Source organism: Leptonychotes weddellii, chromosome 12 (assembly GCF_054177405.1).
Source record: "Leptonychotes weddellii isolate Sample4059 chromosome 12, ASM5417740v2, whole genome shotgun sequence".
NCBI lineage: Eukaryota > Metazoa > Chordata > Mammalia > Carnivora > Phocidae > Leptonychotes > Leptonychotes weddellii.
The window spans coordinates 85018659-85035245 of record NC_138380.1 but is presented as its reverse complement, the minus strand read 5'-3'; the positions used below and the strand labels follow the sequence as shown (position 1 = coordinate 85035245).

The 16587-nt window shown below is 43.8% G+C and overlaps 1 protein-coding gene across 1 annotated transcript in view; it reads left to right on the top strand.

The window, feature by feature from the left end:
• Positions 1-16587, top strand: part of GLI3 (GLI family zinc finger 3) — a 259316-nt gene that overhangs the window by 161338 nt on the left and 81391 nt on the right. The window contains exon 5 of the mRNA XM_081799713.1: positions 14952-15154. Within this exon, the coding sequence (XP_081655839.1) occupies positions 14952-15154 (203 nt within the window). The remainder of the gene's footprint in view (positions 1-14951; positions 15155-16587) is intronic.

Genomic DNA, 16587 nt, shown 5'->3' with positions numbered 1-16587 from the left:
CACGAGCATCTTGACTCGAACAAGCAGGTGGGGTATGCTGTCCCTAACAGGGAGCCTGCATTTTCTTGATCATGTGTCTGGAAGTAGTTTTGACTTGGAGCTTCCCAAATGAATACCTAAGAATTTGTTGGAAGTGGTTGAACATAAGCAATCTGTGATGAAAACTGTATGCAGTATAAATACCTCTTTATACACAGAAGCTCTTCCTTCATGAACTGGGGAAGGCCTCAGACAGTGGGGCCAGGGAGTGGTTCTGGTTCCTTGAGATCCACTTCTTTCTTTGATGGGCCTGGTTTGAACTGGGCTCTTGGTGTCTGATCTTTGGAATGGCCGTTAACTGTGGGCCACAGACTTTCTGTGAGGGGCCCTCACCAGCCTTCTCTTTGGCAAAGAAGTGCATTCACTCTGTGGGCTCAAGGTTGTTCTTCAGACAGGGAGGATTGGTCAGGAAGGTGGGAGTTAAACCTCTTTTGGCTAGAAGAGGCACTTTTTCCTTGGAGGGGGCTCTGAAAACAGATCCCCCAGTGAGCGGAAACACAGCTGCCATGATACTTCATATGTGACACAATTAAACGTCTCTCACAAGTAGGGCCGGATTACAGTTTCGCTCAGTAATCACCTCTGATCACACCCCAATATGATGTTGGTTGTGTTAGCCCATCATAATGCTGTTTTCTTGGGTTTCAAAGTGTAATTTCAGAAAATTCAAATAGAACTCCATTGGCATATGGCTTCTGATGACCCTCTTCTTAAAACCAGTTTATAAGTTATTTTCAGAAATACATGTAGACCTCAGTTAAGTTCCATTCTCCGCTCTGCCACAAATTAACTGGCTCCTTGAACTTTCCCTGACCTCTCTGGGCCTCTTTGTTTTCATCTGTGAAATAAAATATTTGGAATAAATGATCTGTCAGATTCCTTCTTAATACCCCATAGTTATGGGCAAGTTTAGGTTGGTTCATTGTTTTCCCCTTGTGTGTGGGCACTTAGAATAGGAATAGACTATTCTAATAGACTTAGAATAGGAATAGAAAACATAATGGCCCTAATATGTATATGCTCTCATGTCATTTTTGTCTCCTGCCTCTGTTTCCTTATGGGAAGATCTGCTGAGAGAGTCTTGCCCACACCCAGGGCATGGCTACCCCCCCTATTTCTCCTACTGGCCAAGGGATGCTTTGCACCTCCCTACGCCATCAGCACAGAGAGCCATTTGAACAGAAATTCAGACAGGTTGCCTTTGGAATGAAGAGGTCTCTGGTTTTAGTAAGAGCCTCAGTAATGTCAAAATATAAGTGTATTTAAGCATACATGCACATATTTGTGTTTGGTTTGGGGTAGTTTTCCTTTGTGTTTAAGATCATAGACTGGGTTTGAATCCAGCTTAGGAATTTAGGTGTTTGTCCTATGCAAGCCCAATTTCATTATCCAATCCCATTTTATATCAAGAACTCCGTGACGGAGCAGATACATAGCACTTAGACCATGTCTGCCAAGACACAGGCGTTTGACAAATGGCAGAATTGCCCAAAACGTATCTGTTCTATTACCCTATCTGTCTACTCTAAGTTGTACATCCTTTCCCACTTCTGAAATTGGAATGTATCTTACAATCTGTAGTGTTTCCCAAGTTGCTGTTGGTGAAGACGTGGTCGTGAGGAGGTTTCAGGGATCTCAGAATAAAATTATTTTGCCTTATATTTTCCTTTTTGTGCAAGTGCTAGCATGAGGCGTGATAAAATGTATGTGTAGATAAGTCTCAGAGACTTCTTTTTAAGTATAAGTGGAAAGTGGTAAGTATTGTCATTCTTAGTGGGACCTAAAATAATGTTGCTTCTTTAGATCAAAAGCATCTTAGCTTCGATGAAATACGGTGTATCTCATACATAGCACGTATATATTGTATCTGGAGGTATGTAGTCAGCAGGGAAAAAACTGTTTCATTGTCAAGGTAGTTTTTTCCCCCAAGAGCACAGCCAATTTTTCCTAAGTGTTATAATAACGGACCTAGTTGCAGGACTATAAAGTTAAAATGTAGACAATGTTTGGGAAATGCTACAAAATGCAGGGGAGGACAGCTTCCGCCTAGCACAGTATAAAGGAGGGAAGCGTGTGTTGGGTGCTGGTTTTGTTGGTGTATTTGTGCAGACGCGTAGCAGAGGCTCTCCGAGGGTAAGACTTCATGATTAATGGTGTTTATTCTTGACAGAAGCCTCCTTTATTTATCTGCAATACAGTTTAGCGATTTTATCAGGCACCTGAATGAAAAATATTCAGTCATACCAATATTGCAGTGTAAATTGAGTAGAGTCACTTTTTATTATATCTTTCTGCCTTATCATCTGCACAGTAATTTTCTAGCGGAGGTTTGATATGGAAAGACTGGATTTAGCTGTATGTACTTGACACAAAGCCTCTTCAATTTCCCCTAAAAGTTCAGGCTGCTCTTAGAAATGTGTGTGTGTCTGTGTGTCTCTGTGTGTATAATATATAAACCCTCCCTCTTATCCAAGCAATTTCAGGATTTGAAAGAATAAAGATAAAATGCACAAACCTGGATGGGAAAAGTGTTGTTAATATAAAAATATCTAATAGCTGTGAACTCACTGGTAAAAAAGCTTCTTTAGTGGTTAAGCTGTGGCTCAGTTCTGAGCCTTTGGCGTGGCTACGCAGTCCCACTTTTCTCCATTCGATCACCATCCAAATCCAATCAGCATACAACCAGACCCTTTCATTTCTCCTGAGAGTAATACCAAGGTTGAAGTCCAGAGCGGCCCAGGGGAGACATTAGTCGCTGTGGTGATGGAAAAACGCCATCCCAGACAGGGAGAAAGGAAAGAAAATGAGATCTCATTTGTGGGACACTCAAGTGAAGAGTCCCTAAATTTTCAACCAAATTTTATTCAAGTAACAGACTTTACAATATTAGATGTCAGAGCAAATCGGTGGCAGACAGGGACAAGTGATTTGAATCATAGAAAAATTTGGACTGTGGGACCAAAGAGACTTTTTCAGCCTGGTGGGGAGAATGGAAATCATCTCTGCCGAAGGCTCACATTTTACCAGTGAGCAAAGTAAAGCCCAAGGAACCTTTAGCAGTAAGCGTGTGGTCCTAGGCATCGGTTGTCTAAGGGTAATAATATCAAGTAATTCCAGCACATCAGTTAGACCTTTGTATTCCCTTCAGTCTGTCCCCACTGTGGCATCAGAACAGTGGCTTTCACTGGGAAGACGGGAATGCAGGGGGAGACCTTGTGGGCCCTTTTCCAGGGGCAAGGCTCCTTGTCCGTGTTTCCATGGTGTTCCTCCGGATGCCTGGGGCAACGGGCTCTGAAGGCAGGAGAGCTAGAGCCCTAGGGAGGTTCTTCTCTCCTTACAGGGAAGGTAATGCTTCCTTTCCACTGAGTACTGTAGACAAATTGTTCCCTATATGTTAGATGTATTCCTTTGCCATATTATTTTATTTTCGAAAAGTTTGATTGGTACCTTCCCAGGGATTAAAATTCTGGAATATTGAGAAGTGTACTGGGATATAAAGTCTTAGCACGTAGTAGAGTCCTACAATGTTCGTTGCCAGTTAAATCTAATTAGCCTGCCAAATAAAGAGGGACCATTTTAACTTTACTAGGCCAGAGGGCCCTAGCAAATCTTGGGGATTTTATTCTGGAGGATAGCCATTTAGGTAATTAATAATAGCTCCTTGATGGACGTCCCTGTTATGCCTTAAAATAAGGATAATTTCAAGAACGATGGAAAGTATGAGTCAAAGAGCCTAAGAGACAACCCTGAAAACACTCTAGTCAGTGGTAAATAGTAATAATAATTATTATGAGGATTTGTAATGGAGATGGAATATGGGAAACGTCCACACCGGCTAGTGGAAGACCAGCCTAAGCTCAGCATGCCAGAAGGCTGCTGAGAAAGGGATATTCTAGTTGGTTCTTGAAGCAACCTATCAAAACAGAAATTATGGGGTGCCTGGGTGTTTCAGTCGTTAAGCGTCTGCCTTCGGCTCAGGTCATGATTCCAGGTCCTGGGATCGAGCCCCGCATCGGGCTCCCCGCTCCGCGGGAAGCCTGCTTCTCCCTCTCGCACTCCCCCTGCTTGTGTTCCCTCTCTCGCTGTGTCTCTCTCTCTGTCAAATAAATAAATAAAATAAATAAAAAATAATAAAAAAACCCAGAAATTAAAACAGAAGCCTCATCCTCTTCTTGGCTCAGATTTCCAGATGCACCCTTGTCTTTGGTATAAATCTCCCCCATACCACCTGCAAGAGGACCCAGCATGAAGCAAGGATTAAACTGTGGGAACCTAACTTCCTCTTTCTAGTTATTTCCATGCGGTATCTAAAGCCTCTTGCTCCGTGACCTCTCACTTAAATAACAGATGCTGGCTTGGGGCTCTCGAGATGTTTTAAAGTATCTCTTTCCCTTAAATTGTTGAAATTTCCAGGTAAATGAAATAAGCACAGGCTTGTTTGTTGAGTTGGTTAAGTCTAGCGGTTCTAATCGAATTTCTTGTATGTACTTTATGGTCCTTTTGGGGTGTCACGGTTCAAACCCAAGAGTTTCTCCCGAAGGTTGTCATGGTTGCTAGGACTCTACGTTATTAGAAAACCTAACAGCTGGATGAGTAAATGCCACGTGGCCCAGGGTTTTTCTAGGTTCTCTTAGTTCACAGGACTTAGGCCTTTGCAGAGTCACCCACACTATTGTCTTCCAGTATCTTTCTATTTTGCTCTGTATTTTCTTTTTGGAAAAGAACGCTACGTTGCCACTTTGAATGCTGCTTTTGGATAGAACTGGTAATTCATTAGATTCCAAAAAAAATAAGGTCTGTTAGAGTGAACGGAAAATTGGCAGGAATGTCAGAGAAATCAGACCTGGAAATTTTTGTCATCCCCCTCCAATTTTTTTTTCTTTTCTCGAGTTTTTGAACTAAAACCAAGAATCACCATGCCCTTGAGTTTACTTTTAGAAAGAAGAAAGCCTGTGCATTTTACTGAGGTCGAGTAAAGTCCGTAGTTTATTTGCTATGTTAAAAGAGGTGAGGTGGGGTGCTTCTGAATGATACCAGGGGTGTCAAATAGTTGAGTTGGGGAGAGCAGCCCCCTCCCTGTAGGGTCCTAAGAAGTCGGTAAACAAGGAGGCCATGAAAGCTGGGTGACCTTGGCCTTACCCAACCCAGAGCCCTACCAGTAATAAGCCGCAGCAAGGAAGGTGTTGGTCGTAGGGGCCATTTACGGAGACCTTCCCATGGGACAGGCACCAGGCTCAATGCTCTCCGAATACTTTCTTATTAACAGTTCAACACTACGGCACTGCTTTGTTTCCATCCAGGCCTAAAGAGCTGGGAGCAAAGCAGACTTTGAAAGATCTGGTTCACCCAGCACCAAATCTGTCATAGGGCTTGCGACCTCGACGTGTTTGTGGGCGCTACCTGCCACAGGGAGAAACGGAGGGTGTGGGGGGGTGTGGAGCAGTGAGGCAGGAAGGCCCCTGGACCCCTGGCTGGGCCTGGCTGGACTGGCCTCCCCTGTCGCCTCCCCCCGACCCCCCCGGAGAAAGAGAGAACATCCACAGGCAAAGGTGACTGTTCGAAGTGACAACCTGTTGTGTTAGGGAAGGAGGGGAGAAAAGGACAGTGTTCATTTGCTGTGTTAACACAAACCCGTTGGGAAGCTCTCTAGAAAACAGGGCCCCATGAAATGTCCCAGAAGCTGACCTCTGAGAACAGCTCTAAGTCCCTCCATCTGCCAGGCATCAGGTTAGGAAAAGAATAGCAGGTGGACGTTGGAACTTGTGTCCTGGGGAGCCAGAGTGGTTTTCTCATCGAAGCAGTATTTCTGTGGACTTTGTGAAGGAAGATACAACATACTAGTTCTTCTAACAATTAGTTCTTATATTTACATTAATCCTATTATATATATGATCTGTTAATATATAACATGTAAGTTACGTATTAAAATATATAATTATATATAGTATTAATACTAAAACCACATAATGTTAATTTTTTAACACGGTCTTATTTTTGTCACAAACTGTATAGTAATTGAGGCAAGAAGATAAAGAAGATGGTTTTTCATCTTTATTACACATTGGAAAAAGAAGTACACCTTTATATGGAATATTTGGAGTCTATTAGGACAACAAAAGAGAGCTGCAAAAAATAATAATTTAAATATACTCTGCATTCATGGAACTGACTGGTGACTGGTTATTTAGAAACCGGTTTGTCAGCTGCCATTCGGATCAGAGATCCTGCCTCCCCTGCTAGTTCTCTCTCTTCTGCCCTTGTTACAGACGCGCATGGGTCTTCTTCATCCAAGAGCTGGGGCAGAACGAAGACTCATGCTATGGGATGTGGTCATTTAGCTCCGAGTGTTTATATGAACCAGTAGTATGTTTGTTACGAACCCTTTTTAGAACAGTGCATCGTATGTTGTAGTTACTTGAATGGACTTTCTTTTTTATTTTATTTTACTTTTTTACTTGAGTACAGTTGCCCCACAAGGTTACATTAGTTTCAGGTGCACAGGATCTTGATTGGACAGCTCTGTACATTACGCGGTGCTCGTCACGAGTGTGGCCGCCCTGTGGCCCCAATGCAACATAATTATAATACCATCAACTATATTCCCTTGGCTGTGCCTTTTGAACGGCCTTATATCTAAATGCTTTGACTATTTTCCTGACCTTGAAGTCTCAATCTGTTAATACAGAATTGTATTTCTAGTACGGAATGGAGGTAAATTTTGTCAAATTGTTTTTTGCAGTCTTCTTCTCAGGAGGGGACAAAATCAAATTTAGCCACAAACCATTGCATTATTCACGTGATACAAATATATCGATGTAGAACATCATTTCAGTTGTGGAGGGAGATGACTGACAGGGACTGGAAATACTCACTTGGCCTCTCCCTTTGATTGGCTAAGCAGGGCCTTCCCCCCCGCCGCCCCAGAAGTATCATACAGAAGCCCATCGTCCATAACTTACTTTGAATTTACACTAATGCATCAACTACACTATCTGCCTATCTGCTTAACAGCAGTGAATATGTTATTATTTATGGTATTTTCGTAAGCATCAGTAATTTGCAAATTTAGAAAAATACACATATATATGTATTTGATTATCTGAATTGAATGGAAATGGTTGAAACCACTGTGGAAAATATTGATATATTTGACACATGTGAATGGGTGTATCCTTTTAAAAAAAAGTGGTAATAAATAGGACACAAACAGAAAAGCACACAGAATGTACACATACAGCTCAGTGAAGTATAATGAGTTATCACAGAGTGAAAACCTCTAACCACTAACCAAGGCTAAAAATAGAACACCAGCACCCCAGAAGCCCTCCTCCCACACTTACCCACATACCCAGAGGTAAACATTATCCTGACTATCCTAAGGGTAACGTTGAGGTCTGTCTGTTACCGACCTTTACATAAGTGGAATCATACAGTATATTAGACTCTTTCTGTGTCAGGCTTCTTTCAATCCACATTATGTTTATGAGATTTTCCACATTGCAGTTTGTTCATTTTCATAGCTATTCACTGTTTTGTGGTATGAATCATTTACCCATTCTACTGTTTTAAGATTTTATTTTATTTATTTATTTTTTAAAGGTTAATCTATCTATTTATTTATTTATTTATTTATTAAATCAGAGAGAGAGAGGGAGCACAAGCAGGGGGAGTGGCAGGCAGGGGGAGAAGCAGGCTTCCCCCAGCAAGGAGCCCAATGCGGGACTCAATCCCAGGACCTTAGGATCGATCATGACCCGAGCTAAAGGCAGCTGATTAACCGGCTGAGCCACCCAGGCATCCCGAAGATTTTATTTCTTAAAGTAATATCTATACCCAGCGTGGGGCTCGAACTCACAACCCAGAGATCAAGAGTTGCAGGCTCTCCCCAGGGAGCCAGCCAGGTGCCCCGCCCATTCTCCTGTTGATAGATACTTTGGTTGTTTGCAGTTTAAACATGCACGAGTAACGCTGCTCTGAACAGCCTAGGAGACTGTGGGACTTGCGCACACACCACCGTTGTGGCTACACCAAGGAAAGGAATGGCCAGATCACAGGGTGTGCATTTACTTGTGTTCATTATGCCCAACTGTTTTCCAAAGAGGCTGTGACGGCTCATACGTATGCACGTTGTTGGAGAGTTCCTGTTGCTCCAAATCCTCATCAGTACTTTGCACTGCCCCTTCTTTTTAATTTTAGCCATTCTGTGGATGTTTAATGATCCCTCATGATGGCTTTCATCTGCTCCGCACTTATTGGCGATGTTTATGTACAGTCTGTTAAAAGATACTAGAGAAACCTTTTAATATTGAGGGAGAAAGTGTAATTCAAAATATACTTTTGTGTCAGAAGTGCATAATGCCTGAAAAAATGCTGGTACTAAGTACATTGAAATATTGACATTGGTTAGATCCGAAGAGCTTGGGCATTAGGAATAACTGTTTTTTAGTGTTCGTTTAAAATAATCTCAACTTTTCCATTTATGTATGTAAACTCCTCAGATGTAAATAGAAAATAAAAACAAGAAAGTCATTCTTAAAAATCCTTTGAAATGATGTTTTGCCATTAAAATAAGTATTTCTCTCTCTTGTGTTTTGTTAGAGAAATTAACCATAGCTCTGAAATTTTATATGTAAGATAACTCAGCACCCTGCCTTAATGTGCACAATAAGCAATATTCTAACCTTCCTCTTCAGTGACCACTTCCATTCAAATCCTATCTACATTTTGTAGTGCAGTTCACATTCCGTATTTTTGGTAACCAACATGCATGCTGGAAGCCTCTCGTCGGTGCCTTCTGACGCATCAGATAGCACTCACTCTTAGACACTCATGTGTTTGTGCCTTTCATCCTATTTGGCTATAAACTCTTTGGAAGCAGGGACTAAACGATCATATGTTTACTGAAATTCCTCCAAGTTCTGAAATCATAAGGGATTCTTAGTAAGTGGCTCTTCTATAAAAATACACATCAAATGAACAGATCATTGAAATATTCATCACTGTAGTTATGCGTGTAGCTTCTAAAAACGGAAATCCGACATGTAAGTTTGTAAAAGACTGGAGTCAGTTCCACCTCCATGGGAGCATGTTTAATGGAGCAGGTGTTTACACAGGGGTGGACAAGGTTAAAGGCCCCCAAAGTGATAGTAGACTCCAGCGGTGACCACCCCTCATCTGAAGGGGCCCACAGAGGGAAAAGTGGCTCAGCAAAGTCTAGAGCCCGGGAAGGGGTCACGCTTGCGCAGTCACGGCCGTGGGGACCGGAACGCCACCAGCAGAGCTCCAGCCAGTGAGCGGAAGTGAGCAGAATGGATGCCTCGACTCTTCCCTCCACCTCCAGCTCATTACTCGACTCCAGAGGGAGGCTCAGCGCGCTGAGTCAGGCATGGCCATCTGTACATTTCAGGGTCACAGGATGCTTCTGGGGCAGAGGTTATCTGGAAGCTCGCCTTGAAGAGAGGGAGAGATCAAGTCCAGGACTGTGCAGCATATTAGCTGTGGGTGTTTTTGTTTGTTTCCTTCACTGGATGGAAAGCTAATTTTTATTATACATTTTGATTTATTTAAATTGCGCTTATTGAATAATTAATTAGTTGGTTAAAAATACATTATAAGGGATGACTCCCCTTTGTTCTCTCTTAGGCCACCTCCTGAATATGAAGCGTATCTACTTGTTAGACAAAGAACAAAATTAAACAGAAAATAAACTTGTTATGTAAAAAACCCCGACATTTCAGTCCTCAGGTAGTTGGAGCCCTCGTGTGAAGATGCAAGGGGTATGTGTACATTTCCAGTGTCCCAAGCAATGCGAAAGCAATTGTAATAATCCAGCATATAAACCTGGTTTAATGCTCTTATAATGGGTAATGCAGGTGATTAAATACTATGATTTTAATCTTGGCATTTTAGTAACCCAATAAGATAGATGAAAAGGCAGTAACAAATTAGATTATATAATGATATTTCATTCTAACCAAGAAATCCAGTTATTCTCTGCAATATGTGGTTTTGTTTTTTTTTGTTTTTGTTTTTGTTTTTAAAGATTTTATTTATTTATTTGACAGAGAGACACAGTAAGAGAGGGAACACAAGCAGGGGGAGTGGGAGAGAGAGAAGCAGGCTTCCCGCCGAGCAGGGAGCCCGATGCGGGGCTCGATCCCAGGACCCTGGGATCATGACCTGAGCCGAAGGCAGACGCTTAACGACTGAGCCACCCAGGTGCCCCTGTGGTTTTGTTTTTTAAGTTTATCATGGAATAGTGTTAAAAAAATGCTCTAATAAGAATCCTCTACTCTTTTCATTGTAATCTATTTTCATGACCTTGTAAAAAAAAATAATCTGAAGTCAAATTATCTCCACAGATACAACTTTATATTGCTTCATTGGCTTTTGGGAGAACACCAAGATGATCCCCACCTTCTATCTTGTCTGGAACTGTACTTCATTAATCTGTTGGGCAATACAGAGACAACACGACAGCCCTCACCGGGTCTTCCTGGCCTGGGAAGAACAGATGGGTGGAAATAGGACAGGGGCCGGCATCCCTCAGTGGGTGCCCGGGCCTGGCATGCATGAGACAACATGCAGAGGTGATAAGACATCAGCTGTTCTCCTCCACTGCGTCCTGACAACCCTCTGCAGTTTGGGCGTCTGCTTCCTGGACAGTAGTGTGTATGATTTAATTTGGAGGGCCACAGGCATATTTCTATACTCTGGCTACAACATAAATAGCACGGCATCTCTGTTCTTGGTGCAGTTCCAAGTGTCGGTGGTCTTCCCAGAATGTCTGTTTGTTTCTTGTGTTGGTTTTTTTCTCCATGGTCTGTGCCACGTTCAGTGACCAGGCCACATTTGACCCCAGAACCGGGGGAGAGCAGAAAGCTACAAAGGCAGAGAAAGGCACAGAAGGCCAACTGTAATCTTCAATTCCATCTCTGTGTATCTACTAAAAATACAAACCAAGAAAGAGACGCTTCTAATTTCTTTTCCTGGTGGTACTGTAATCCTCAGTGAAGATCTTTAGCGAGCTTGGTAAAGTTTATGATGTTTTGTGAAATAACCTATGTCGTTTATATGGAAAATGCTGTGGGTGCCGTTTCCACCCCTCCCCCGTCCTCTTCCTTCAACAGAATCCATCCCTCTTGTCATAATCTTCAGCTTGGCTTCCATACTGCAGTGACCCCTGCCACCTGTTACATTTAAAGAACCTGACCTGCTCTCTCCAATTTGCTTTACTGTTTGAAACAAAATAACCGATAAATGATCTAGCCGCCAAGAATTGGGAACAGCAAGGAAATTGGAAACAAGTTTCCAGAAGTCTTGCCATGGGGACTTTTCTTTGTTGAGTTTAGAGTCACGCACACAAACGAGTTTTGTTGGATGGTTCTGGCAACCCCTGAGAACATCAACCACCGCCGTTTACTGAGTACCCAGTGCATCTCAGCGGGGGCAGCCCCGGGAGGGAGCTATTGTTGTTCCATTTTATGTATAAGGCAACTTATCTTGAGTGACAGACTACAGTCGCATCCAGTTTCTTGCAAAGCTCCTGCATATGATTACTGAGTTTATGTTTTAACCACCTCGTGTGGTTTCATGATTTTACCTGGAAATCCAAAGAGGTGTGTCCAGGGTTCTGTCAGGTTGGGGAGCAAAGCAAACAGGGATGATTTCACCGTACGATTTGCTTTGAAAAGAGGGTTCCAGTATTTCAGTGTTTGAGAATCACATAGCATGCCACATTTGCCATCCCTAATATGCATGTGTTTATTTATGTGTACGTATATGTGCGGGTGTGTTTATATGTGTGTGTGTACATATATGTGCATACACACATGTACGCATGTCTGTGTCATATGTGTGTGTATATTAGGAGTAGAACATGTTAGTATAATATGTATGTATGTGTGCGTGCATTGAGCACTTATTTGATGCCAGGCTCAGTACATGAGGCTTTACTTAGATTAACTTGCCAAGCCCCCCAGGAGGAGGAATCCTCCCTGCTGTACCAATACGGACTAGGATAGGGTGGGCATTGCTTATGAGGTCTCACAGCTAGCTGCTGTCCACATCGGTTCCCCTTGGTGCCCGGACCCTTCCGTGGTACCGCTGCTCTGGGGGTCTGACTCACCTGTCTCCGGAATTCCTGATGGGAGTTCCCCTCACTGGGTAACCCTTATTAAGCATGTTCCTATTTGGATCCTGGGGATGGCTGGCCTTTGAGTACTAGGTGGTTTGTTACTTTAGGGCAGTTAATTAACTTATAGCTTTTGCATTCCCGTCTGAAGGCATGTCCTACCGTGTTGTTTGGAAATAGGTGAAATAGGTTCCTGACTTCACCTCCGCGAGGAACCAGCCCTCTTCTCTGCTGTCGCTTCTTCTTGGAGTGTAAGGGACGGTGGGGCCCTGGCGTCCTGTGGGGACACGGTGACCAGGATGATTGCTCACTCATGGCCGCTCCTGGAACAGTTATCTTCAGTCCTCTTGTGGGAAAGGGCCACGCGGGTCAGACGTCCTGGGACCTGTGAGAGAAGGAAAGCCTTGCCTGTCTCCCGGCTTCCTTGTTTCTTTGGGATTGCTGAAAGCTGGCCCCGCCTCTGTGATTTTCATGTTGTTCTGGATGCTGACTTTTTCTTTTTCCTGTGCATGATTCTTCAAAACGGAATCTAGGCCTCTAGGAATATTCTTACTTACCCTTGTCAACAATTCTGGGATTTCAGAAAAATTACAGGTTGCGATTTTTGTCTAAAAGGAAAAAAAAAAAAAACAACCCAGTAAGATGTGCCACTGTCCTCATTGATGTTGAGTCCATACTGTTGTGGTTCACAAGACGAGCTTATCTGGAAGCTAGCATCTCATAGAGTTCTGGAAATGTCTACTTTTCCACCTTTCTGCTCTGCTGGTCTCTCATCATAAATCTGCAAATAAATTTGTATTTTGTAGTAATTACTTTTGAATCGGACTGGAAAGATTGATTTTCCTTTCCAGTCAAAAGAAAATTAAGGAACTGGAGCATCCCCATGCTCTAAAGTAGCAACATGTCTAAGTGGAACTTAGGATTGAACCAACAACACAGAGCTAACTTGTTCTGCCATAAAGAGCTAAAATAAGACAGGCTAATAGGCTGTGCCGATTTCTATTTAAGCATAAGTCATTTTACTAACTTCTGAGTGGGTATGGAAAGCCTCAAGTTGTTTTGAAAAGAAATAGCTGTTTTCAGGTGGCGAGTGCTCACTCTGCCCACGTGTAAATTTAGAAAACTAGATTTTTATTTTACTTCACCAACGGAGGCATCCGAATAACAAATAAAAAGCCTCATTTTTTTTTTTAGTTCAAAGTGAAAAAGAGTAAGAAACAGCAAGTGAGCACACCCCCCCCCCCAATATTTCAACCTCTTATTTTCCACTGAGAGAAAATGTGTTACTGATCTGTGGCTTCGTATATTTCAGTGTCTACACTGTGCACTTGGTGGGGCTGGCTGCTCCCAAGATTGTGTTCTGACAGGGTGATGGGGGCCAGCACCCAGCCGGGGCGCGCCTTTGCTTCAACAGGCATGATGAGAAAATGCGTCTCCCCTCCCTTCTCCCCTCCCTTTCATTTTGCACTGAAAGCCGGTGGCGTAAGAGGAATTTGCCGTGCTCGGTAGATCCGTCTCTATCACGGCCTCTCATTCCTGTGGCCATCCCCTCTGTGAATGAGGAAGGGAGGCAGTTCACTGGATTATCCACACAACACATTTTCTATTAGAGAAGAAACAAGGCAGTGCCGGGTGGGGGGTGGGGGTGGGGGAGATACACAAATTGGCCGTTCTGGAAACAGTGGTCCCCAGGGAAAGGATCCCCAGGAGCGATTCAGGCTAGGGCGGCAGCAAGGTGTTTTAGAATTTATCTTCATCAGCTCATTCGTTAGAACCAAGGCTCGATCAAACCCTCATTCTTTTCCAACTTTGTAGCCCCGGGAGTACTTAATTCCTGGACGTGGCTAATGAGGTGGCACTTGAAAGATGAGTAGCAAGGGAAGGGCGCTGTCAGGGCTGGCTCATGGAAAGGAGGAGATGTCTTCCCAACGGTGAAGCCCAGATCTGTGAAACTGGATTTACCCCCAACTGCAAGACCCTTGCAGTAAAGGTTCAAGCACAGATATATAGTGTCTGATTGCACATTTCTTACAGACTTTTGCAGTTTGCATCCTTCCTTTATGGGCAACTCCGCTGTGTGCATGACCACATGAATTTGCAATTCATTCATTTTTCTTTCTTTCTTCCTTTCTTTCTTTCTTTCTTTCTTTCTTTCTTTCTTTCTTTCTTTCTTTCTTTCTTTCTTTCATCCTTCTTCCTTCCTTCCTTCCTTCCTCCTTTCCTTTCCTTTCCTTTCCTTCCCTTCCCTTCCCTTCCCCTTTCCCTTCCCTTCCCTTCCCCTTTCCCTTTCCCTTCCCTTCCCTGCCTTTGCCTTTGCCTTTGCCTTCTCCTCTCCTCTCCTCTCCTCTCCTCTCCTCTCCTCTCCTCTCTTCTCCTCTCCTCTCGTTTCCTTCTGCAACACCGTGATGGTAAGAGGTAAGCTTTCAGTGGTGAAACTAATGTTCAGGTCAAATGGAACATATGATCACAGAACTACTTAAACTCAGATGCCTGTGGTTCAGAATTTCTTGTCATCAGGAAAGCCAAAGGCCAGCCTTTATTTTTCTGTATTCAGAGTGCCATGAAATTTCTCAGAGGTTCATTTTCTTGGCCCAAATAATTGTGTAGTACCATTCTACCTGCATTTGTCACCATGATTTTAAGGTCATTGTACTGGAAACATATATGCCTGATGTCTTTTCCCCAAGACACCTTGAGTTCACTTAAAATCCTTCTTATTTTCCTGTGGAGATATTTGTCTCACCCATACTTCTTGTGTCTGCTTTTCTTTTTTACCCAGGCCTTCTGCCTTATCTAGTAGCCCAACGTATTCAGACCTGCCCTTCATCAGGATCTCCCCACACCGGAACCCCGCTGCAGCCTCTGAACCCCCCTTCAGCCCTCCACACCCCTACATCAACCCCTACATGGACTACATCCGGTCTCTTCACAGCCCGTCCCTCTCCATGATCTCGGCAGCCCGGGGGCTCAGCCCCACAGACGGTGAGTCAGTCCCCAACCGACCCGTTCTGCTTCCCACCTCATGCCCCACCTGGAACGTGGTGTGGAGCAGCTCTGATGTTGACTGAACGTTTCCCGTGTGCCAGACACTGTGCTAAGTGCTTTAAGAGCATGCTTCACGTCAGTGTTAGGACATCTCCGTGAGGGTAGGGTTATTGTCTTGTTACTGGGTGAGGAGAGCAATGAGCAGAGGGGCCAAGTAACTTGCAACGTGGCCCACTGGCTACTGGAACTCAAAGCCCAAGCTCACTGACTCCAGACATCTGGCTCCATCCACTGTTGTGTTCTTAGTCGGCCTGGTCGCCCTTCACACAGCATGCAGGCATACCCAGCCATTTGCTCACCTTCCAGTGAACGCTTTTCTGTTCTGCACATCTGAGAGGCGTGTTTATACAGATGTGTCTATTAGACTGGCGCTTCTTAGATCCCACTGTGCGCGTGGACCACCCGGGAGTGATGATAAAGCGTGATTCTGTGTGGGGTGGGTCTGGGGGGGATGCTGAGATTCTGCACACTGGAAAGCTCCCAGGTGGTGTCAGGGCTTTGGTCCGTGGACCACGCTCTGAGTAGCAATTCTTAGAGAACATGATGATCTAGGTCCGTCGCACATGCCCTCCACCCTTGATCATGCCCCGTGAAAACTGGAAAAGGGATATGATGGGAAAAGAAACCAACTTTGACTTTAATTTTATTATACACAATGCTCATTTTAAGCTCTCAAGGGTCAAATTCCTGTTGGTTCTATTAGCTTCCCAATTAATTACTTTTCACAAGACTAATTAGAGCTGTGTATCCCATAACTGTCAAATTATAAAACACTCCTTTGATTCAGGAAGAGCATTTCCCATCTCTTGCACACATGCACAAACTTCACTTGCCCACAGTTGCTGGAATCTGAGTTAAGGTCCAGAACTGCATAAGCCATATTAATTAGAAATTGCAGATTAGGGGTTCTCTACAGCAGCTCACTAATCGCTGGGGCTTGTGTTAGAAACCCCCGTGCAGTCCTGTCTCACTGAGCGGTGTGACCCTGCACCACCCACCTCCTCCCTGAGGACCCTTCTTGGAGCTGGCTATGCGTGGTGGCGAGAGGTGGGAAGCCATGTGGGATTTCTCAGTATATCCCTGCTCAGTTCTACTTCCAGGAGCATCTGTGCTGCCTCAGTAGCTATCCGCACATCTCTTTCTGATTCAGCTCAGCAGATACAGTTAGGAGGTACCAAAGGAATACGTTGTGCCATTTGGACAAGAGTCACATCACAAAAATGAAACTGTAAGAGAGTCAGACCCAAGTTAGTTCTCCTGTTTTGGATGTGGTGTTACAATGGGGACAAATGGAGCCATCTCCATGGAGCATTTAGGAGTTCGCAGAAATGACTGACTACACAGAAGAGAGGAAGAGAGGGGTAGGGGAG